Source organism: Zonotrichia leucophrys, chromosome 17 (genome assembly GCF_028769735.1).
Source record: "Zonotrichia leucophrys gambelii isolate GWCS_2022_RI chromosome 17, RI_Zleu_2.0, whole genome shotgun sequence".
NCBI classification, from domain to species: domain Eukaryota; kingdom Metazoa; phylum Chordata; class Aves; order Passeriformes; family Passerellidae; genus Zonotrichia; species Zonotrichia leucophrys.
Genome location: NC_088186.1, coordinates 1729710 through 1755021, shown reverse-complemented (window position 1 = coordinate 1755021; position 25312 = coordinate 1729710). Strand labels below are relative to the sequence as shown.

The 25312-nt window shown below is 42.7% G+C and overlaps 1 protein-coding gene across 6 annotated transcripts in view; it reads right to left on the bottom strand.

Annotated features, from left to right (window-relative positions):
• The window catches only part of TTLL11 (tubulin tyrosine ligase like 11), a 51486-nt gene that overhangs the window by 3076 nt on the left and 23098 nt on the right, over window positions 1–25312 (bottom strand). For 4 of the 6 annotated variants that reach the window (XM_064727902.1, XM_064727901.1, XM_064727903.1 and 1 more), the window contains 6 exons: window positions 24560–24693; window positions 18274–18849; window positions 17624–17719; window positions 16987–17105; window positions 3944–4171; window positions 1862–1977 (listed from right to left, as the gene is read on the bottom strand). In XM_064727902.1, the coding sequence (XP_064583972.1) occupies window positions 1862–1977; window positions 3944–4171; window positions 16987–17105; window positions 17624–17719; window positions 18274–18849; window positions 24560–24691 (1267 nt within the window). In that variant the 5' untranslated portion in view covers window positions 24692–24693. Of the gene's footprint in view, window positions 1–12; window positions 167–1861; window positions 1978–3943; window positions 4172–6899; window positions 7284–16986; window positions 17106–17623; window positions 17720–18273; window positions 18850–24559; window positions 24694–25312 lie in introns of those variants that run through there. The other 2 variants (XM_064727900.1, XM_064727904.1) reach the window with 2 other exon arrangements.

Sequence of the window (25312 nt, the reverse complement as noted above, 5' to 3'; positions counted from 1 at the left end):
TGCAAGGAAAAGGTGCTCACGGGAGGCTGGAGTGCAGCATTTCTATTATTCCTCAGGGATAATACTGTCTCTGGTTTGTTGTGGCAGCAGGGCCCAGTGAGTGTGCGATGGGTGTGAACGCAAACAATCCTGCTCGTTCACATCTTTTCATTTAAATGGCAGCAATCTGGAATGCTCAGAAAGCAAAGAGATTGTCCTTCAAAGACCAAAAGCCAAGGTTTTATTTGTGTCACACTCATTGGGTGTTTCAGGGCAGGCTAAGCCCCAGGCTGGGTTACAGATGGGTGACATTCCCTATCGCTGAGGCAGATTCTGGCTTTGCAGACCTCAGCCTGCAATCCAGAGGCAAAGTGGTACAGCAAGAACCCATTTTAGGATATCACACCATTAAACTGATGTAATATTAGCCTTGATTTCTGCTGCCAAAATTATTAAGTTGAAACCAAATGAGACACACAGTAACATACTGAGCATCAAGGAAAACAATCCAGCTGGAGAGAAAAACAAGTTTTTGTCAGCAGCTGAATGGAGTCTTTTAGAGACAGATCTGACCCAAAAGTTCACACCAGAGTGTTATTTCAGTCTGTAGCACTAGGAAGGTAACCCCATTACCAAGTATCACCTTAGCAAGATATGAGTTTGTTTGAAGCACTACGTCCCTCCTACACAGCCTGTACCAGGTACAAACCCTTTTGAAGGTGAAGTCATACCCAGCAACTCCACAATAGTTGTTTCAGCTGAATGAAAAACAAACAGCTGAAGAGTGCAGTGCCAAAAAATGTCCCTGCTATAATAGAACTGCTCTACCCCTTCCCACACAACAGTCCCCTGCAGAAGCCCCTGTACTGCAGGGGAGACTCTTCAGCTGCTGTTCGATCACATCTCACTAATAGCACATTACCAGAGCCAAGGGGAAGAGGAGCTGAGTATTAACACTAATTATTGTATTTAAAACCTTGATGTAATACCTACCCAAATTCTTAATTAAGAAGCCAGACCCCAATTGGTTGTGCAGAATGCCACAAGCTCTCCCAGTTTGAACATACACTTAAGAAGATTATTTTAGGACGAGATATTGAAAGGTTTGGGTTTTTAACTGTGTTGGCTTATTGATGCTGTAGGAAAGGCACCTTTTCAAAATATGACAATTACATTCTGAAGTATAATTTCTCTCAACCAAGGCTGCAGCTGGGGTCGTTTACGATCTTGGCTACAGAGCAGCTTGCAAAGGAATTGTTGAGTTATCTGAAAGCAGCAGCTGCCAGCTCAGTAAATTATTTTATCAGTCACGGTGAGCTGCAGGCAGGGAAAGCACCTCTGGTAACACACACACTTTCTCCCCAGAAGTGACACTCGTGTGAAGCATATTATGGGAAAAGTTAGAAGCTGTTCTAGAACAACAGAATCATGCTTGTCTTGGTTACAGCTGGGAGTGGGCTGAACATGAAGCCAACAGAAACAGGTGGGCAGTTTGAACACCTAAAAAGCATCTGGTTCATTGACACCATACACAAATCTCTTCGTTTTTGAAAGCCTGAAAATTCAGTTGCAAATCTGTTATTTTTCCTGGTGAAATTCTACCAGCCAACCACGTAAGTGATTTATATCCACCCTGAAATGCTAAATGCAAATGCTCAGATTTTATATAGCTGTGAAATTGAGGTGATCCTTACGTACCTAAAGTAATACTGCCCTGAAGGGTAACTGCCACAGCACCAACCAGGAGAATTGGTTGTGTATGTGCATGCCTCAGGTGTACATGGCTTCTTCCCATTTCTATCAATGTTTGAGGTGTACCTGAGCAACTAAAATTGAAAAAAATAACCCCAAAAGTCAGATTTCATAGTTTTTGAATACAAACCTGGGCTACCTGATTCCTTGTGGTCAATGCCCATGCTGTTCCACCTCCTTGTGATATCAATATATAGGATATCTACAGCAGCCATTGAAAAATTGCTGTTACTCAGTTTGCAGTTTCTGTTAAAAAGAAACAAAATAAAGATGAGATTTTTATTACATCTGAACTCCCAAGTTAGGAAAAATTCTGCAAGGGCAACCTGCAGGAGGAAAGTTTACCCATGTCATGTGTACAGAGCCACTGTAACGTGCTCAGTGTAATAAAACACACACAGCAGAGAGCAAACAAACCAGCATTCATTAAATGCTCCTATCTGAATGGAACAGGCCCAAACCCAGAATATTTCAATTAAAAATATGACCTGACTGTTACACAGAGCTTTCTCCCAGGGTATTGCCAGTACTCTGAGGCTGTAAGAGATGGAATTAATTGGTACCACAAATCTGCACAGACTATCTGCACGAGGCAGGGTTTGCACAGAGAAATACCCTTTTATTTGTTTGCCTGATCCTGTTTGGAAAGGGCTGGAGGAAGCTTCCAGGCACAGCCTTGCTCCTCCATGCCTGAACACCGACAGCATTTTCCCCTCATGGAGTGGAACCTGTGTGGAGAGCAGCCCTGGGTGCAGCTCTGGTGCAGGGCTGGCACTTTGTGTGTCCCAGTGTGCAGTGTGGTGCTGATCAGCCCTGGAACAGCCCCATTTCCAGCATTTCCAGATGTCTGGCAGCCTGGCTGCCACCACTGCCCGTGCCAAAGAGCTGGCCAAAATTTCTTGCCAGAAAAGAAACAAAAAAAAATTTTAAAAACCCACCTCAAACTCGGCCAATTGAAGTAAATCTCACTCTTTAGTAACCTCAACAGAGCTCCCTTAAAATAGAGTAAGGCCTTCCTAGATAGCCCAAAACCTCTCAGGCAGCATCCAAGCAAGGACTAGAAACAGCCAGCATTTCCCTTTTAGCTACTTCTATAGAATGAATAAAACATAAAAGGAAAACAGATTTTGATGAGCCAGAATTTGGGTGGACAGTCTTTGCAAGCACCTGCCCACACACGAAATCCCACTCATGTACCATTTTTTTCCTGAAAAGTGATACAACACACAGAAACCTGACCTCCCTTCTGAAATGAACAGCAGTGACAGCTCTTCAAAAAAGGGCCTTAAAGCTGGCATAGATGCTCTGGGAGAAAATAAACAAAAATATCTGCCAGTATTAAAAAGTTTAATTTAACATGCATTAAGAAACTGAAAATGCTGTTTCATTGAGCTATGGCAATTTATCTGAATATTCTTGAAAGAAAATGTTGGCATTTATTCTGTGTTCCTCTGACAAGTGCCAAAATAAGGCTGGATAAAACTACAAAAAATACAGAACTGGATGCAATCCTGTGCTGGTCTGTGGATAGAGCAGATGCCTTCAGACATTTTCTATATATCATCATTTGTATAAACCAAGTTGTTTTATATTCATTCCTGAATGCTAAATGCATCTGCATAGAAACAGGATCTGTGCTTTAAGAGTACATCTGCTGCTGCTGCTCATTTCTTTTGTCATAGTCAATGAAAGACAGAAAATGAGGCATTTGTACCATGACTAGAACAGATATAGCCATAAAAAACAATGAAAAAACCCTCCCAAATAAAAAGTATGTGAAAAAATAAATTGAGTTCCTTGACATTGCAAGGTGCAATTTCACAATGCAAATCCTCCCTGCACGGTGCATCAGGAACTGGCATTTGGGAATCCTTCCTGCAGCCTGGGGCGGCCAGCAGTGCCCCCACAGCCGACAGAATCACATCAAGTGACCCAATTTCAGTTGTCACTTCCTCACAATGATATTTCCACCATTTACTGGGAACGTGACATGCTGATGAAGATGGCAAATTGTATCTGCCAAAGTATCACTGATCTGCTGTCAAATGAAGACCCAACTTCCTCCCAGACACACACTCATAGGTCAGCTATTCCAGGAGCTGGGACTGATGAAATGTATCTGAGAACGGAGCAGGCACTGGCTCCACGTTGGAAGGCATCACCCAGCCTGCAAGCTGAGGGTGCCCCTGCCAGGGCCACCTTCCCCACTGACCTTATGAAGGTGCGGAACCCCGTTGGGCCCAGCTTGGTGGTCCCTTTGACGCCGAGGAAGCGGATGAACAGCGCGGCCACCCTGTCCACGAGGCGCAGGTAGCTGAAGTGCCTGGCGTACTTGGGGAACACCTGCTTGAGGCACAGCGAGGGCAGCGCGGCCTCGGGGCTGGGGGCGGCGTCCGGCGGCTCCTCGCTGCCTCCCGGGGCCTGCTCGGGGCTCTGGCACCTGCACAACACACAGGGGTCAGCATGGGAGGGAGCTGAGCTCATCCTGCCACGGGGACACCTCAGCCTGAGAGGGAGCTCAGAGCTCAGAGCTCAGCCCATCCTGCCACGGGGACACCTCAGCCTGGGAGGGAGCTCAGAGCTCAGCCCATCCTGCCACGGGGACACCTCAGCCTGGGAAGGAGCTCAGAGCTCAGCTCATCCTGCTACAGGGACACCTCAGCCTGGGAAGGAGCTCAGAGCTCAGCTCATCCTGCTACAGGGACACCTCAGCCTGGGAGGGAGCTCAGAGCTCAGCCCATCCTGCCACGGGGACACCTCAGCCTGGGAGGGAGCTCAGAGCCCATCCTGCTACAGGGACACCTCAGCCTGGGAAGGAGCTCAGAGCTCAGCTCATCCTGCTACAGGGACACCTCAGCCTGGGAAGGAGCTCAGAGCTCAGCTCATCCTGCTACAGGGACACCTCAGCCTGGGAAGGAGCTCAGAGCTCAGCTCATCCTGCTACAGGGACACCTCAGCCTGGGAGGGAGCTCAGAGCCCATCCTGCTACAGGGACACCACAGCCTGAGAGGGAGCTCAGAGCTCATCCTGCTACAGGGACACCTCAGCCTGGGAGGGAGCTCAGAGCTCAGAGCTCAGCCCATCCTGCCACGGGGACACCTCAGCCTGGGAGGGAGCTCAGAGCTCATCCTGCCACAGGGACACCTCAGCCTGAGAGGGAGCTCAGAGCTCATCCTGCCGCAGGGACACCTCAGCCTGGGAGGGAGCTCAGAGCCCATCCTGCCACAGGGACACCTCAGCCTGAGAGGGAGCTCAGAGCCCATCCTGCCACAGGGACACCTCAACCTGAGAGGGACCTGAGCACAGCCCATCCTGCCCCTGCTACAGGGACACCTCAGAGCTCAGCCCATCCTGCCCCTGCCATGGGGGCATCTCAACCCTGGAGGGAGCTCAGAGCTCAGCCTGGGAGGGACCTGAGCTCAGCCCACCCTGCCACGGGGACACCTCAGAGCTCAGCCCACCCTGCCCCTGCCACAGGGACACCTCAGCCTGTGCCAGGGCTGGGCGTGCCAGCCTCAGGGACTCACTGAGGGCTGCACTGGGGCTCTGGGGAAGGGACCAGGGATTCCCCATCTCCAGAGAACCCTGCCCAGCTTCCCTCCGTTTGCTCCTCTGCCGTGGGATTTCCAACAGGCCAGGGGAGGAGAACAGAGCTGAGCCCCACTCTCTAAATTAGAATTAATTGTTTTGACTGACACAGCTGAGTCAGGCAAATGAATGAAAGGTCAAATATAAGGTAATGCTTCTGTTGCCACACAGAAAAAAGCAAAGCTTCATTTACATACTAATGTCTGACCTCAATACATTCGTTTCTCTAATTCTGCAGCTTATGAAAGATCACTCTTTAGAAAAGATCAACTGTAGTGCAGCTTTAAAAAAATTTAAATTTTAATAAAGCTTATGGAAATGATATCTAAGACTACTTATCTTTTATACATGATTACTAATTTATTAATGTTTCCTCCATCTATGTTTTATTCCTTTCTTTCTGACCAGCCTTAATCTTTATGCAAATACAAGTTGCTAAGGGACAAACAAATTTGCAACTACTAATTAAAGGCTTCAAAATTTGCAGCATTTTGTACACTTGGATATAAAATTTAGCTGTCAAAATTCAGAGTAAAATGAGGTAAGAATCACAATATTAATATTTCTAAGAATGCTTACTTGATGTATTTTACATTTAGGGCATTGCTAGAAGTATAAATTAAGCAATTTCGGTATCAGCTTACAACTGCTTACCTAATAAAAGAAAATACTATGTTCTGGATTCTGAAGCTATAATTATTCCCTCAGCTGAGCCTCTATTCTCCAAGCAAGGACTATGTTAACATAGTTAAAAGCAGAGGATATTTTGCATGACAAATGTATCCATCCACCCATTTATCACCACAGAATATGGACCTCCCACAGAACAGGTAAGTGTTTGTACCTGGAGCGTGTAGGAAGGAAATCTATTTGTGTGCTCATTCACAGAAATAAATCATTTAGGAAACTAAGGCCAAGCCAGAGCACTGTCTCTGCATTATCAACCATTCATGAATTTGCTTTTATGAACTAATCCCATTATTTTATTAACAGAGACTTCCAGCACTCCCAGGATGTCATAGCAAGCAGTTTCATGGTTTGCCTGCATGTTGTGTGAGTAATCAGCTTTTGTTTTGTTCTGGCCACTCTGAGTGCCATTTGTAGAAAATGAATATTCATCCCCTCTTCACCCTCTGGCAAAGTGAAAAAACATCAATAGCACAAGAATTTCCACCTTTCAAAATAATAATAATATAGTTGCACAAAGATAGAAGTATTAAAAGAATGTTAAACCCACAGAGTAAGAGATTTTTGACATTATGGTGAAATAATTATGGCTCTTATATAGAGTTCATTCAACACTTTGGAGAATGCTTTGAGGCAGGCAGAGCAGCCCCAGTAAAGAGTCCATATTTCAAAGAGCAGAATCAATCAAACATGAGGACTGATAATCACCACAGTGTTGGCACACAGCGAACTTCTGATCACACCAAATACATTTTGAAAACACAGCAGCTGTCCTGTCTCTGGGAAGCAGAAAATGCTGAAAGCACAATTTCCATCTCTCTCTGAGAGAAAAAACCCCAGTTTTTTACAGAAATAAATTGGGTAAATCACCTCAGTCAGATTTTGAAGCTCACCTGCAGCCCCCAGGCCTGACAGAGGTGTCCCTGCAGAAGGGTGAAGGGCACAGAGCACGCTGCTGCTTTTGGAGAGCTGGCAAACGCATTTTAGGTGAATCCACGGGTAAAATGTACTCCACAGCTTTGCCACTGGAGTAAGGAACCCAAAGTAATGGATGAGACTGTTGGAAAAGAGAAGGCCAAGCCCCTGCAGGCTGCCAGCAGCCATCCCAGCAGCTCTGGGCTCTCTGCTCTGTCCCCGGAGTGCTGTTTGTCTGCCACAGCCATCAGCCCCCTTTCTGAGAAGGATGGTTCACTGCCTCTTCAGACTGATGGATTTATTATAAAAATAAACACTTCTCATTAAAGATTAAATAGCTTTTGGCAGAAAACAGAAGACTGGAAAGTTTGCTGCCTTCACACAGTGTTAATGAGTGTTTCCAAGATGTAGAAACTTGGCAGGGATCCTGCTCTGCTCCGCACCAGGGACACAAAGCCAGGGATGAGAACATTACTGACATTTCCATTTCATATGCAGAGAAGTCTAGAGCTGTGGTTTGATCTCTATAGCCCTCCCTAATTCATAGTTTAAATAATTAAAGGAGAAATGCATCTGAGGAGTCTCAGGTGCTGAAAAAACCCAGCTATTTCCTAATTATTAATTGAGATTCTTTACTTCCAACTTTCTCCTCTTAAGAATAATGGTGGTATCATTCTGTATTCACTACAGATTTATTACTCTTAATGTAACACAAGCAGTGAATGCTTATGTTATTACCTGTCAGCTATGAGTGCAGCAGAAAATATGGCATTACTGTAATGAAATAATGGATAAGCAATGCAAATCCTGCACCCAAAGACTTTGTTCCACTGCAGCAAAAATTATTACAGAACAAAGATCATTAAATATAGTCCCCAATACTTTATTTTCTGTGGAGGTAGCTGTTATTATTCCTAGTAGATTTATTTGTGTTCACTATTTGCTTTCAAGGTACTTATGTGCCTCATTATTTCTCCAGAGTTTCTTTTGTTTCTTTAGAAAAGTGTGCCTGAGAAATAATAATGCAGGATAGAGCAAAGGCAAAGCAGCTGTAAAGCCTGGGAGTACACTGAAATTAGACCACCAAGTGTCTTACATTAGAACAGAAAAAAAAAATAAAACCCCAGGATATTTCTTCCCATGTGGAAATTATTCTTAGAAAGCAGTTGTGCTTATGCTGGGACAGAAAAGGAGCTTTACCCTGCCAGCCAAGGGAGCAGAAAGCAGCACTGCAATTGCATTTTATCAGCCTTAATCCTCCTATTAAAGCAGGTGAATTCTCATACACAAAATAACACTCCTGATGATTACACTGCTATTAAGCCATGTGACTTCATGCTTTCATTTTGTGGCCACTGGGTGCTAGGCAGTTTTATTGCTTTCTCAGTGTTTCAGAGACTAGAGACCAATTATTACTTAAAAATAAGCCAATCATCTCTCTTGCTGAAAGATGACTTGCAGCAGAAGCTAAATTATAGAGAACATCACTGCCCCCAATACATTAATTTCTGTCACTCTGTCACTGTAAAATTTACAGCAGATATAATCTCTTTGAAGGGGGATCAAGTCATAGAAACTACAAGCCTAGTTTTAAATAGAATTTTAATTTTAATGAAAGCTTCAGGGAATGATGTTTATGCTGCTTATCTTTCATACCTGGTGATTAAGTTAATTTATACTTAATGGAAGAGGATATTTCTAATCCCCAGACAGGCTCAACATCTGTCTGTGACTATGTTTTTGGAAGCCTTAAGCTGCTTGTGATTGATGTAATAAAACCAGGATCCTGCAGAACTGACACCTGAAGGATATCTGTAAGAGGGAAAATGTTATTTTTCTGCTCAATGCCTCTGCTTAAGTCAAACCAAAATCCAAGCACTTAATATTGCTGTCCCTTAAAAACCTGCTTTGCACTCCCTCACCATTATTTGAGTATGAACAGGGCAATAAGCAAACAGTTCTCAAATATGTTTATGATCCAATATTCACTCATCATGTGCAGTGCCCGAGACACTGAATTTTCTTATGGCCTGAAGTGAATGAGAATAATAAACCTCCTGCAAAAAAACCTGTGAAATAGTCTCCATTTTTCCTTCACTTCTCTTTCCATGTCTATTGAAAACCAAATGTTAGCAAAAATAAATGCTTGCATTTATCACATAATTATAACAGGGAAAAATGTCTTGAAATGTAAACACCTTGCCAGAAAAAGATAAAATTTTCAACTTTTTCCTAAGAAATCACAGTACTTTCAAAGGAAAAAAGACAGGTATTTCAGCTGTCATTTGTATCCATGTTATTTTAAATTCTAATGCTTACAAGGCACTGCATGTAAGGACTTTGCAGTGGTGTTCAGGGCTATAATCTGTGTGTGCACATCCATTTATTCCATTCACTGTTACCTCTCTGAGCCTGTGCTGGGGCCCAGGACTCCCTCTTTGTTCCTTCCCTGGTGAGGTGATGCACCTCAGCCTGCCCTTGCCTGATCAATTGGTTCTAACATCTTCCAGGCTGCATGAAATCTGATTTTTGAAATCAATTTGTTCATGGCTTGTGCCATTGCTGAGAGAACACAGAGTACACGCCACGACTCAGGAGTCACAGGAGGACCTGCAGACCAGAACAAGGCATTCAAGGCTCCCCCAGATATTTTATACAAAACTCTCACAGCTGGTTGCAGTTTTAGTTACACATAACACAGAGATTGTAAAGATATCCAGGAGATAGGTAAGAAATGAGACATTTTTATACCATACACACATAGCCCTGCTGTACATACAGACATAAATACACACTGTGTAACTACAATTTCTGTTTGTGGGATATACCTGTACACTTATGCCATGAAAATTATCTGGTGGGAAGCAATTCAGTATAAGAGAGATTACAGAAAATTAGAAGTTATTGGAGTTTACATTACAGAGCAACTGGGAAAATTGATTTAAAGGCAAAGTTGTTTCTGTGCAGCCCAAACACTCCAGAAGGTAAAAGGGAAAAAATGTCAAATTAAATACACATATTTCTTTCATTTTAGACAAAGCAATTAAGCTAATATTCTGAAAATTAAATTTCATTCAAGAAGCATTTAACTGAAGATTAGTAATGGAAATTGTGCATATACAAAAGCCAGGAAAAAACTCTACAGTCGAGAGTGCAGCTGAATCACTGCTCCTGTAAAAAATACCACCCAAAAACTAGATTATGTTAGCAAGCTACAGGCTACCTAGAGGTGAAGATGATTTTGCTGATAGCAGAAACTCAGCTCAAATGATTAACATATTGAAGTGTCAGGAAAAAACACTTTGTACTCAAACCTACCTATTAATGCCCTTCCCTGTGTGAACACAAAAATTCAGTGAACCCCCCTGGACAGGGAAGGCACACACAGATGTTGCCTTTAGCTTTAAGAGAGGGGGAAAAAAAGTGGTTTTAACTTCAAACTACAACAGCTTTCTTGTATTGAAAACTAAAGAGGAAATTATAGGGATGATCTCTAAGGTCCCTTCCAGCAGAAGGCTGACTCCACCAAACACCGCAGTAAACACTTCAGTAGTTGATGAATAAAGTCAGAATTGCTTTTGTTTTATATCCTCCCCAATGTAACTGAAGCACATCTCTGGTCATATTTAACCTGAATTTTCACTGGTTCCAGCTGAAGCTGCCCCTCAGCAATGCCTGGATACAGCAAACATTGCATGCAGCACAGCTCCCAGGGATGCTCTGCAGTCCTGCTGAATTCATGGTTTAAAAAACAAAGCAAAGCAACCCAAAGCAGCTTCATTTGTTAGAATTCAGCCAAAGCAGGAGCAGGCAGCAGAGCAGCTCCAAGATCCACGTGGCAGTTTGGGAAGGAGGCTCAGACAGCCAGAGCTGCTGGGACAGTGCTGAGGGACACAAAGTGCATCTCAACCTGCCTCAAACCAGGCTCCCCTAGCACCAGGACTCACTGACAATCTCTAATCAAATTACTGAACCCAAAGATGTATTCAGACCTGCTGCCTCCACGTTCATTTTGATGCCATGTGGAAGGAGATGAAGCAGCCACCCTTTACTCTGACCTTCCTTCTTTTTGGGCAAACCTTGCACATTACAGCAATCCTGTGGCTGCACTACAAAAACTTGAGGAAAGTGACATAATTTTCCTTTTCTCTGTACTTTATCACAAAGGCTTTCTTTTTATGTAAGGATCATTGCAGAGAGGAAAAAGCAAAAAAAAAAAAACCCTCCTTAATGATCAAGTCAAAATGTAATATGGTGTGAATATCTAAGAGATGTAATTGCTAGAGCATGTTTTGATACATTCAAATGTTGGGAAAGTTCAGGTTTTATGGAGACACAGGTCACATTCCTTAGCTTATCTCCATTCCTTCCTCTTCTGTTCTCAAGAGAGAAAAAAGAAAGGAGATGTCAATAAAAAACTAATTAGATTAGCTGCATCTCAAAACACTGTGATTCAAGTCTAATTGGCCAAAGTAGTCTCCAGTCCCAATTTGATAGCTCAGCCCCAGAGCTGGGCTCACCCCAGAGCCAGGGGCACTGCACACACCAATTACTGCTAAAGCACACCACAGGCCTGGGCCAATTAATTCCACAGTGCTGAAAATGAAACCTTTTCAAGTCCTGCAGCCCATATCAGTTCTTGTCCATTAAAATTTCCAAATGAGCTGGGCCTGTCATCCTCTCACTTGCTGAGTACATTGGAAGCACTTCCAGCTGTCCCTCAACACGGGCTCATTGCAAGAGATTCAGGATGAGCCCGAATTCCCTCTTTATGTGCAAGTTAAAGTACAGCCTGTCCAGTCAGGATGTGAGTGCTTGGAATTCAGTGTGTGAGCAAACACAGCCCTGCTTGCAACACTGGACTGGGAATAACAGCACTTTTTGCACTGGTGAAGGCTAAAATAGGAATAATCATAAATTAATCTGTATCTATGCAAGGGAGGTGGTTTTAGCTATTTAAAAAGAAATATTATTACCCATTATTACCCATTTTTAGTCAATTAAAACATTTCAGATTATATTTCAGATTATAGCCACTTAGAAATTAAAAGATCTGTCATCACATTTAATTATCTTTTCTGTGCTGGGACTTCTGCCACAGCACATTCAAATTATTTGCCAATGTTCTGCACTGTGTATTTTTTGTTGATGTAGTACAACATAAGTGGCTCTTAAAACCAATGTAGAACTGTTCTGTCAGTCAAGCACTAGCAGATCCTTCCCTTTATGGAGGGACATCTCACACTGTAGTTCATAGAATTTCCAATAGGGCCTGTCCTAATCAATGGGAGAAAGGTTAAATGCTCTTAAGGATGTAGCAGATAAATAATTGGAAAAGCAAGAACAGAGAGCAAGGATCAAGATAGCACAACATCTGCTTCACAAAACTGAAGAGAGTCATTGAGGCAAGTTCTTTGAGCAGGATGAGAAATAGCAGTAGAAATAAATACTCTCAACTACAGAAAAACCGAGTTAACATTTCAGTAATCTGAACTGAAGGAACATTGACAAACATCACATTTAAAAGTCTCCCTCACATGTCTAAGTCATCAAAAGCTGCCTGGGCTAATGTAACAGACACGAATTGATAGTGGAGCTGGCAGATTGCCTGATGAAGGACTGAACCAGAAAGCCCTGTAGGAAAGAGAAAGGGGCTAATTCAATGTGCTTCCAAAGGGCTTTGGCAGAATGAGCCTCAGTATGAACGCTGGGTCATCTTGACTGATGGAGAAAAGAATTGTGTCAGCCTCCAAAATGAACCAGAGGAGGAAGATCAATCTCAAGAAAGCCACACATATGAGTTGATACAGTCTCAGGCAGAAAGAAGGCTGGAGTGAAGAGGTGGTGCTTGAGAGGCATCTGAATAGCTGCAAACCTGAGCAGACTTGCAGGATGCAGGAATCAACCCAAAGCTCTGGCAGTCAGCCCATAAAGTCAATTAGCAAATGGAAACCCAAACAGTGATATTTCCATAGCTGGGTTTATTACATGCTTATTTTGATAGGCACTAAACTCACCCCACATAATGCAGAAGGCACTGACAGCCCTGAGTGATGAATCCCTGAGGAGCAGAACGCAGCTGCTCACAGCAGCAGAGGAAGCTGCAGTACAGGCAGCCTGAGGAGCAGCCATTATTTGCTGATCAGTGAGAGCTGCAGCCACCCCAGGCTCTCCACATGTCTGTGCTCTGAGCCTCTGACCCTCTGCAGCCACCCCTGTCACCCAGTCACAGCCCTACAAGGCAGACAGTGAGATAAACACAGTAATAAACGGCAAGAATGACTTTATCACCAACACTATCTGGGCTAATCACACTCTCGAGACATCTCTGCAGTGTATTTTCATTTTTCCATTAAACATGACTCTAACATCAGGGGAGGTTATGAAACTGAAGAAAAATATCTGGAAAATGAATGGAATGCATCTGAACAGGTGATTTCCTGACTTTCCTTAAGAAAGTACAAAATTGCTCCTAAACATCAAGAAATTAAAAACAGCATTAGGATTTGGAAAACGCCTTTGGAACATCCAAAAGAATGACCAGAAATTAATTCATGTTTTCATTAAACACAGATCCCATTCTCCTCCTAGAAACTATTCACTTTTTCCTCTATCATGGAAAGGAATCATTTCAAGAGCTAAAGTTGTGTAATCAACACAGTGGAAAAAATGAACCACCCTGTTTTGAGCAAGAAAAGAGGAAGATCTTTTGTGTAGCAATTTCTACAAAACCTTGTTTTGACTGAATTTCTTCCTAACACCAAAAGAATAAAATAAAAAAGTCAGTCTGACAGACATTAATATTTACAGGGTGCTCACAGAACAGGGTGACATTAGCCAGTGTTTGCATGCTGATCTTGCAAAAATGTGAGAGCAACCACATTGGGCTTCTTCCTGCTCAGGAAATTAGTTAATCATATTTGACATTTTCTAGAGCCACAGGACCCAGAGAAGAGAATTGTACCTGACATCTTTTAAAAAGAAGGGAGAAAAAAAAATCAGAACATCACAAATAAATTTCAAGGCTGGTTTCAAATGGAAAAAAAGCACTGCAGTGGCATGTACAGAGAAAGCACCCAAGGAAAGATAAACTAGCAATGAAACAGCAAGGGCGTGCTAGGTAATAAACCAAAGCATTCCATTTGGAGGGCACAAGGAATTGATTGTTTTTGTAACAGCCATAGATTAAATTACATTTCATTTCCAAAGTGTTTCAATTCTTTCTTCTGTCAATGGCTATTTCAGAGCTGAATAAAAGTCATTATATTACTTAGGGGCTGCACCTTCATCATCTCTAGCAGAGAAAAAGCAGATTTTATTCCATGAGAAATAAACTCATATTTCTAATGACACATATGCCATAGTGCTATGATTTCTTTATCAAAAGAATAAAATGGTTCTTTTCTGTCTTGAAATATGTAAGAAACCAGGCATGGAAATGCAAGAGATCACACTAGGACACAGAGTAAACAACAGCAACCGAAATACAAAGGAGCCCTTATTGCTGGATTAATTAGCATTAATAAACCAGGGCATAAATATTTTTGACAGGACAGGAAAGCAGGTCATTAGCACTTTTGGGATGATATAAATGTTCCTCCTACAACATGCTGAGCACTCCTGCTCCAAATGATCCTGCCAGCTTGCCTTTATACCTCCCAACATCTGACATCCAGTGGAGAATACACAGCATTTACATGAGACTGAGACTCCTTTCTGCTCCTCCAATCTACTGCTATTTGAGGAAGAATAAATTGCTAATAATTAAGCAAACAGTGAAACTAAAACCTTTTTACTACTATCAAGATTCCAAATTAGGCACAGAAAAATAGAAGTTTGCAAAGCCTTTAGAAATGGATTTTCTGTTGGAGGCACAACATACACAATGATTTGCATCAGTGATTATCTTAATTAAACTGCTGTTTACATAAGTAACGTTGATTTACTTTACATGTTGTTCGGTGTCATTAGACCATTCACTTAATTGTGCAAATTTCCTTTAGCTGAAGCCTTCTCCCACCTTCAGCAGGCTGTGAGCAGCACCTCTGGTGTAAGGAGTGAATCCAGAGCAAGTTTAATAATTACCACACAAGCCTCAGACAAGTGTCAGTCACACAAATCACTGGGTTAGCTCCATGTCAATGGCCTGGATGTTTGCCATCATCTGCTCAAGCCTTAAAATCCATGAGGACAGCACTGCCACGCAGACAGAGCAAACATCAGTGCCTGCCACGAGATTTTATTAAATATTTTCATTTCTTAATGATGAGAGAAACTTGAGTTCCACATAAGTGACTTAAAACTAGGAAAAGGTAATTTCTGCTGTGGAAGAAAAGTCACCATGTATATTTAATTACTGTGATTTGAACATGTATCAATGCAGATTTTCAGTCACTAATTGCTGGCAGTGCCAAGATGGTTACTACCAATCCCTGCATGTAAAGATTGGAGTTGTGTTGGAAAAATTAAGAAATATGTGTGGAATGATAAACTGATCCTATCCAGCTTAACTTTTTTTTCCAATATTATACATCACATGATAGGAAGGAGGAAACTAATATCAAAACACCATGAAGATGAGGAAAAATTAAACTAAAAAAAATTCTGAGCTATTAATCCTTCCTGATAATGAAGTACTTCAGGATGACTTCTAAAACTCACTTTCATTTAGATGCCTCATTTATTTTAATCTGGGAGATAATTAGAAGGAAATCAAATTCTCCACAGCAGAATATTTACCTGAGATGCAGCTCAGACTTCGCAGTATTTCCCCTGTGTGTTCAAAGTCTATGTTATATATATTGCTAAAACCTTACTGAGATTAATGCCCTTTACTTAATTAGCATCCAAATTTGAGTCTGTGAGGCTTGCTGCTGGTTAGCTGTCAGAACAGCAATTCTTTCTGGGTTTTTTTCTGTCAATACTTGGCCAAGTTTTGGTCAGGAAGTTGCAGACACTGTCTCAGTTCAGTAAAAAAAATTAATTCCTGTTAGGAATTATTTAGCACTCTAAATGTATCAGAGAAGAATCCTCAGCTGAATGAGCCTTCCCCACACACCGGCGTCCTCTAGCAATTTATTTGTAATTATCACTTGCCTTTTTTCCATATCTAATATGAAGTTAATGAATGCCTGACATAACTTCAGCAGAAAAAACCACCATGACTAGTTACATAATTACAGGTTAAAAAATGATCTTTTTCAGCTCCATGCACTGAAGTAATCTTTAAGGGTAGAGGTTAAGTACAGGCAACACAGAGTATAAACTGCTTTGCAAAACGTTCTGTACACTGACCACAGCAACTTCTCTGTGTGGCACTGCCTTTGAAGGAAGAGTTTGATCTCATAATAATATTGCAGTAATACAGAACCTGTTAGTATTATCAGTCATGTCTTGTTCATGGGCCTCTGTCTACAAAAGGACAGCAAATTTGCACTTAAAATCATTATAGAATGTGAATAACATTTCAAGTCACTACTAAGTGCCAAGAGAAGAGCAAAATGGATACTTTAGCATGGAGGCAGACCTATGAGCAAGAATTTCTAGGGAAAAAAATAAGAGAAAAAAATCACCCTTTCATGTCTTCAAGAGCTGCTTAAAATGAAGTGTTTAATAAAAAAAAAGATATGATTTCTCTCAGCCTGATCCCACCACAGGCATTCCTGTGCAAGCTGCTGCAGCCAGTTCTTCTCATTTCTTGATCATAGATTTAACTCTGTTTATTATCACAGATTAAGGAAGCAATTTTTAAATACAATATTCATACTTTTCAGCTCCAATGGGGCAACTCATTCAGAGTAATTTGTGACTTTCAAGCAAATTAATACACAAATTTATGTCTCATAAATTACTATTTTGAATAAAAAAAAGAGGCCTCAAGTAGAAGCGTAAATAAATAAATCTGAGTTTCTAAACTGTTTGCACCAGTTGAGAGTAAGATGTTCCAGGGAAAATGGTATATCCTCATTTACTACCAGCTTGTGGACCTTCTCAGGGAAAAACAATCTCATTTTTCTATTTATTGCAAGGCACTGATGCAAAAGCAGGGAAAATCAGCAGACTTACTGAGTATCCTTCCTCTTCTTTTTCTGAGGGTCCACCAGCCGCAGAGTGTCCCTGATGACAGCAACTTTCACTTTCTCATCAACAGGGCTTGGGACATTTTCAAACACTCCAGGAGAAAGCTTTACATCACAGAGGGACACAGTTATTCACTACAGAACTAAGGGTGATTTATTCCACATGTGCTGAAATTCCATGTGCTTCATCTATATTTTAAATACACCATGATGGATTACAAAATACTTCTTCAAGGATGCACAAATACCTGCACATTTTCAGTATGATGTTACAACAAATTCCTCTAGTAAACTGAAATATTATAAAAAAGATTGTTGCTGATGTTATCATTTGTATTATGTATACAAACATGAAAAAGATTATTAACAATCCCCTAAACACAATTAACGACTGCAGGAGATGATGAATAAATGCATTTATGACAGAGATGATGGAGGGCTTTCACAATTCCAATAAGTCATATTTCCTATGTATAAGATTAGCAATGATTTCAAAGCAGAAAATTACAGAGAACCTTGGAGGTTTCATATTAGCAGACAGCTTTCATCTTTCAAACAAGGAAAAAAGCCCAGAAAACCCAACCTAAGCAATTTCCTTCCAGTATCCCATTGAGAACTCTTACCTCTTGCTCATGTTCTATTCTCATGCTGGGGTTTGCATTTACTTCCAGTAACACAGGCTTCAAGTCTTTCATCAGGAGAATGTCAAACCCTAAAATCTGTGCATAACAAGCAATATGTCACTTCACTTCTACCCAGGGTGTTCTGCAGAATGCAGTGTTTGTCCATATGGCAACACTGAGGAGGAATAAACGTTTGAGGGGCAGAAAAGAAATAACTGAGAAACTCTCCAGTGCTGAATAACTCCAGAAGCCACTTGGCTCCCATGGCAATGGCTCCTTTCACAGCACCCCATCCCTGAATGCTGCATCAGCCAACATGGATCTTGGCACCCATGATGAGGGGGTCTGGAAATTGCCAGGATCAAAACTGTGTTAGGAACCTGCAAAGCTTCACTTCTAACATGTAGAAGATGGAATCTGGAGTGACAACTGTCACTAACAAACTACAGCCATTGAAAATCCTCTGTATCTGCTTAGGGCTGGCAGTAACACAGGTCAGGAGATTGAGGTTTGACTTGGGTGAGGAGCTCTGAGCTCCCACCAGTGAGCAGCACCAGAACTAGAGAAACCCTACAGAAAAGGCATTAACCACCCACAAAATTAATCTATGCACAGAAGTAACTGCATTCCTGGCAGAAATTCCAACTTACCTGGAAGCAAGTTGGCCCAGGCTTTCCTGCTGGTATGTCAGACTGATAGTAAACTTTCAGTTCTGGTGTCAGTGCAATAATTGTTTTAATCACCAATGAAATTATATCTGACCAGAGCTTTTTGACATCAGCTCCTCTGGAAGACAGTCTGCAGAGAATGCTTGAAAAAGTCCTCTTGCTGCCAGTGTTTGCACTGGCAGAATGGATGAAATTGCCACTATGGATATTTAGTGAATAGTTGGTTAAGTGCATAAAAACCTGGTGCAAATTTTTGAGAGTGGGTTCTTGATAGGGCTCTGTACAAAACCTAGAAAGTCCATCTTTGGCTATATAAATCTCTAAGGGTTCTAAGGACTTCAGCAGGACATAGAGGCGAATATCAAACTTCAGCTTGTCCACGAGCAGAGGTTTGCAGATGTACTCCTGCACCACAGCTGGCCTGCTCTGGATGCTCCCTGTCAGCCTGATGTCACTTGGGTCCTTGATGAGGTAGATTCCATCCCCCTGGCAGCCTCCATCAGGCTTTACAATGAAAGTGGGCTTCCAGGATGGATTGCTGTCTTTCATCGTACGAACCTAGAAGGAAAAGCATTGCAGTCAGAGGCACTAACTGGGCAAGGCAAGAAGGGCTGGGCCTGTGAAAGCCAGGCAACAAAAATAAATAAAAATAGCATGGATACATCACCAGAGTAGTAAACAGCATGCAGAAAAGGCAGAAGATGAACAGTGCTGACAAGCACAAGGAGAAACAAAAAAGCACGAGTAGGGAATCACTAGTACAGATAAAAAGGTAATTTTATTTAACAAGTCACTGTATAAATCATTTCAGGAACTTCTTTTTAATGTTCTGTTCCAATTTACAGAAGGAAATGGGGTATATTTCATGAGATCCATCTTAGTAGTCACTAATGTATATGAAACTGCAAAGTTAAACTTTCATGCTGCATTTTGAACAACTACTGACAAAGACAATCATTAACTTCAGGAAAGGTGCCTTAGTATTGAGGTATGAATGCAAATACTACCTGAAGGAAAACTGAAGTAAAAATTTGTCACTAACAATACCTTTTTCCACCATCACATACTCATTGTTAATAAAACTGGGGAATGCTGAACCATGCACAGGTACAACCATGTCACTGACACATCTGCTGAACATCAGAGCTTTCGTGTTACATGTGTATTTCCCACTACCTAAATAAATTCTAGGTTATTTATTACTTGTACAGCAAAAGTCAGAACTGCACACATGGGGATGCCTCAATCAGAAATGAAATTGAGAAAGAAAGGGGAGCCCTAACAAAAGAAAGCAGCTGAAGAAATGCAGGATGCAGGCTAGCAGGTATACCAGCTACTGGTGGGATTCAGGACAATAAAGCACTCAAAACCTCTTCCTCCCAAAGCAGAGGGATGTCCCAGCACTGACCACTCCTTTCTTGCACTCCCACGTTTTAGGGCCCCACCTGCAGCTGCTCTCCCTGCAGCCAGGCCCGTGCTGAGCCCAGCCACAGATCTGGGTCTACCCTGTGGCTCACCAACAACTGGAGATTTGAGAAGCCTGAGGACAAAAGCTAACAAAGAAAGAACAAATCAGTTGCCACCATCTGCCCTGGAGAGTGAAAGAGGAAAAAAATCAGCCCACAGGAAAGGCTGAGCATGGTGAGATCACTGTGAGAGCAGCAACCTCTGCTGTACCATCAGTGCTGACCCAGGAGGGGCCCAGCCCTGTCAGCAGTGACATTCCCAAGGCCTCAAGGACTCCTGGCTCCACCCCACCCAGTTATTTATTTCACTCAGAGTCACACTGCTAAAAGCCTTCCTACCAGCTGCAGCAGGAATTCAAGCTCCATTATCCAGACTAGGATTTTTCTCAGGGACAGGTGTCACACTGACTCAGTGAAAGATCCTTCTGCAAAATAGGTCACTCTGAGGGATAAATGCCTCAGTGGAGGTCAGTCTTACATAAATGGCATGTGGATAAATAGGTCCAAGTAGATCAGCAGGCCTAGATGAGCAAAGAAGGAAAGCAGGATTTATGTCCTAGTCTTTTTAGCACTATAGAATAATCTTCCCCTGATGTGACATTACCCTGCAGAGCAGAGGAGCTCTCTGGCTCACTGTTGTTGAAGTCAGCACCACGGAGAGACACCTGGTTAATGTGAGCAAACACAGCCCCTGGGACTCCTGCTGAACACACAGAGTGCCAACTGTGCCCTCCCAGGGCAGAAAATAGTGAAGGACCTCTGTGGCACCGGGAGGAGGAATCTGCCCCCAGTCCCACATCTGCTGCTCCCCCCTCAGGCTGCGTCTGCTCTGCTCCTTTCCAAAAGAGATGATGCTTTCCAAAAGAGATGATGCTTTCCAAAAGAGATGATGCTCCCAGGGACTATTGCTGAAGATGAAAAAGAACCTGCCTTTCAAAATATTGCATTCTAACAATCACTGGTTTCTGAGATCGCTCTTCTCTTAAAATAACAAGCAAATAATTTTCTCCATCATATTCTATTCCATTTTTAAAATGGACTAAAAGTCCTGGATATTATTCAGGCTTTCTAGTCCATCAAAACCTACACATGGCAGATAAAGAGAGGCTGGTAGGCAAAGGGGGAGTAGTAATCCAGAGTCAGTCTCAGTCTGTTTTTCAGCAGATTTACTGTCTTGAAGAAAACAGATGGTTTCTTGATCTTCAAGGAAATTCCCAACAGTCGTCTTCAAATTCTCCACAATCCCCTCAACTATATTCTTTCAAATTCTCATTATGAGGGGGCTTGTCCAGACTTAGAAAATTCAGTCATGTAGGAAAATGAGTTTATATGAAATGAGATATTTCTGTGTCCTTTGCTTGACAGAAGGAAATTATCTTTAAAAAAGCAAGAGAAGGGTTGGTGAAAATCTGCAGGTTTGGCTTTCACAAGGAAACACAGGCTGAATGAATATAGTATTCTGGAAAAAATGCATATAATGGGCTATAAGATCTGACAGCACAAAGACTGGAATATTCATGCCTATGCCTAAGAGGTATCCAAAAGCTGAAAACCTGATTAAACCACCAAAAATATGCTGTGCTGGAAATGAGACCATCCAAATTAGATTCTTATTAAAAATTAATCACACTGGCCTATTCATCATCCTCACAGACAACACAAAGAAGGAAGTATGAGAACAATCACAGTCCTGGTTTGAATCCCAAGCTAATTACTCTTCAGAAATTGGGATTTCATGTTAGAAGTAAGTCCTTAGCACACCCATTCCAACAGATTCTTCCCTGCTGGGGAAGGAGCAATGACTGCAGCACCTGAGAGATTTATCTGTAATTCATCTTTTGTTACAGTGGCACGTTAGTACAAAACATTTCAGAAAATAAGAAATTGGTGAATATTGAGAATAGCTAAATAGATATTTATTTAGTAAAATGAAATTTTAAGCGGTTGATGAAAACACCTATCACCATCTCATTTCAATACAAATGACACTAAGGGAACTCCTTTTTGTTGGTATTTCCAGTATGAAGCTCATCCACCACAACTCCAGTGCAGTTTTCTCAATTACTGGCTTTCAAAAGCACACAAGATTAATATTAGATTACCTGTAGTGTTTTCTACCTGAATCTAGGTATAGGGGAGAGCTGACAGCATTTGATTTCATTATTAATAGATTTGTATGAAAAAGTTCACTATCATGACTACAGAAGTGAAGGACAATAAGGATATTTGAAAATAAATGGTTTTGAAATGCTGTAGTGCATCAGGAGAGGCAGCAAGATTTCAATTCTCATCGAGTTTCTTCTTTCAATAATCATTTCTGTTACAGGCAAAATCTCACAGGTGCTCATTTCTCATCCAGCCCTTTGCAACAAAATCCTGCACTACAAACAGCACCAAACCATCTTCTCGTGTCTGACCTACACCTGCACTGACCCAATCTGACTTTTGATAATTAACATATTCCAGAGTGCTCCAGCTCCTCAGGGACATGTCTGACATGCAGGCACCACCAAAGCTCCCCCCACCTGCCTGCTGTGAACAAGCTGAAATGCAGGCTCAGGGAGCTGACGGTTTTGGCAGCATTAGGGTTGCAAAGCAAACAAAACCACATATGAACAAATAAACAACAGAAAAGACTGGAGAACTCCTGCTGAGAACTCACCAAACTGCAAGTGGAAAGTGCTCTGAACGTTTTATGGTTCACAAGGGGTTTGGAATGTTTTGGGTTGTATTTTTTCTTGTTCTGGAGGGGTTACACTCCAAACTTGTGTTAAGTAGAACATAAACTCTTACAACATAAAATATAATGTTTGATAACAAGAACTATGCTTTTCTCCAACACAGATGGAAGAACATATGCAAAGGAAACTCCTAGGAGTGTGTTAGTGGACATCTGTTCCTCTTGGAACACAGGCGGCAGCGTGTGCAGAGCGGGAGCAGAGCAGCGTTAACGCGCAGTGCCACCTGGTGCCAGCTCACAGCTGAGCACGGTGTCATCGGCAGCTCAGTGTCACCGGCAGCACAGTGTCACCTGCAGCTCGGTGTCACCTGCAGCTCGGTGTCACCTGCAGCTCGGTGTCACCTGCAGCTCGGTGTCACCTGCAGCACAGTGTCACCTGCAGCTCAGTGTCACCTGGAGCCCAGTGTCACCTGCAGCTCAGTGTCACCTGCAGCTCAGTGTCACCGGCAGCTGAGCACAGTGTCACCTGGAGCACAGTGTCACCTGCAGCTCAGTGTCACCGGCAGCACAGTGTCACCAGCAGCACAGTGTCACCAGCAGCACAGTGTCACCGGCAGCTGAGCTCAGTGTCACCTGCAGCTCGGTGTCACCAGCAGCACAGTGTCACCTGGAGCACAGTGTCACCTGCAGCCCAGTGTCACCGACAGCTCAGTGTCACCTGCAGCTCGTGTCCACCTGCAGCCAGTGTCACGCACAGTGTCACCTGCAGCTCAGTGTCACCTGCAGCACAGTGTCACCTGGAGCCCAGTGTCACCTGGAGCACAGTGTCACCTGCAGCTCGGTGTCACCTGCAGCCCAGTGTCACCTGGAGCACAGTGTCACCTGCAGCTCAGTGTCACCTGGAGCACAGTGTCACCTGCAGCCCAGTGTCACCTGCAGCTCAGTGTCACCTGCAGCTCAGTGTCACCTACAGCCCAGTGTCACCTGGAGCACAGTGTCACCGGCAGCTCAGTGTCACCTGGAGCACAGTGTCACCTGCAGCCCAGTGTCACCTGCAGCTCAGTGTCACCTGCAGCACAGTGTCACCTGCAGCTCGGTGTCACCTGCAGCTCAGTGTCACCTGCAGCACAGTGTCACCTGCAGCACAGTGTCACCTGCAGCTCAGTGTCACCTGCAGCTCAGCCTGGCCCGCACTGCCTGAGCTCCCAAAAGGCTCATCCCAGCCCCCCTACACCCTCCTCATCCTCTGCCTCATCCCAGCCCCCCTGCACCCTCCCCAGTCTCTGCCTCCCAGTCCTGTGCACCCATCTCCCTGCCCTTGCTAAACTGCTGGGGTTGTTTGCACTCCTTTTACAGCCTGGCCTTACAGCAGTGCCACAGCAGTGACCCAGCCCACCTGAAGAGTAGCTATTAAAATATGTTAATGAATTCAACTGGATTATGGATATAGTAATTAGCCAAAAGGTTGCACCCAGTTTAGCAAATTAAATCCCAGACCTCTTTTCTCTCCTATTTCCAAACACAGCACACTCTAGGATGCAAGAATACCCTGGGCAAGTCAGACAGGGTTAAACAAACACATAGAATATTTAAAGATATTTGTAAAAACTGAACCAAACAGCAACACACAGCATGACTCTTTTTCAAAAAAAAAAAAAAAGCTGAAAAATAATGGCATTTTATTACATTCTGAATATTTAAACAAAAGAGCAGTTTGACATGAGATGGTGTGAGTGTATTTAACAATGAACAAAGCAAAATGCTCTTCAGAAGGGTTTGGGTACAACAGGCCAAGTGGATTAAAATTATTTCAGTGACAATGAACCTGGTGAAGCACCACACTGTACTGGAACCTCCTTAGGCCAGCAGAAAATACAGGGAAAGGGCTGATGCTTCAAGGTTCAACTTTCAGATACCTCTCCTGGCACAGCAGAGCAAGAGATTTGAAGTTTATTCCAGAACATAACAAACAAAGCTAACATCTAGACATCCAGACCATGACTGGAAAAGATGCCATCCACGTGCCCAGGTGTGATTTTAAATAATCTGGTGAGTATAGAAGACCAAAGAATGCCATGGATACAACATCCACCAGTGCCAGTATTCTGAGTCAGTTGTGTACCTCAGCCACAAAGAGAGGCAGCTCCTCGGGCAGGATCCAGGAGCGAGGGTAGAAGTTGTACTCCAGGGGAAACAGATCCCGCATGGTTCTCATGGCCCGGCTCAGGGTGATCTTCCGAACCGTCTCTGTCATGCCTGGAAAAGGAACAGAGTTACAAAACCCCTCACTGCAGCCTCCTCCCAACAAATGAATCATTTCAGTGTCAGTCATTACTCACCTGCTGGGAAGGCACTCTGGTCATTGCTGTCAATAAAGCTGAACATCTTTTGAGATTTAAATCTGACACAATAATTGTGGCATTGCCCTGCCATAGTTACTATTGCATGTGTTTCTGTATAATATTAGAAAAAAATAATTCTCAAAAATATAGCTCAGAATTAAAGACAGCTTTAGTCAAATACTTACTAGTGCCTTTGCCATAATCCAAAATTATTTTTCTAATCTATCATTCCAGGGATAGGTACAAATGTAACTTAAACGTAATCAACCACTTTGGTTTACTTTGTAGTTATTTAAGTATCTGCATCACAAACAGGTTATTTTGTGAACAGCCAAACCAACATTTGCTGAAGTCTTATGTCCATTGGGAACACGGCTAAAAAGCTATTTTTATGGAAAAGTTTCTGGTAAAATCCTGCATGAAATTAGCACAACATTCCTGGAAAATCAGGTCTAGTTCAGAAGGGCTCTGGTTTGATTCCTGTGCAGCCACTTGTTCACCAGGTAGAAGCCAAAACACAGACAGGTAACATT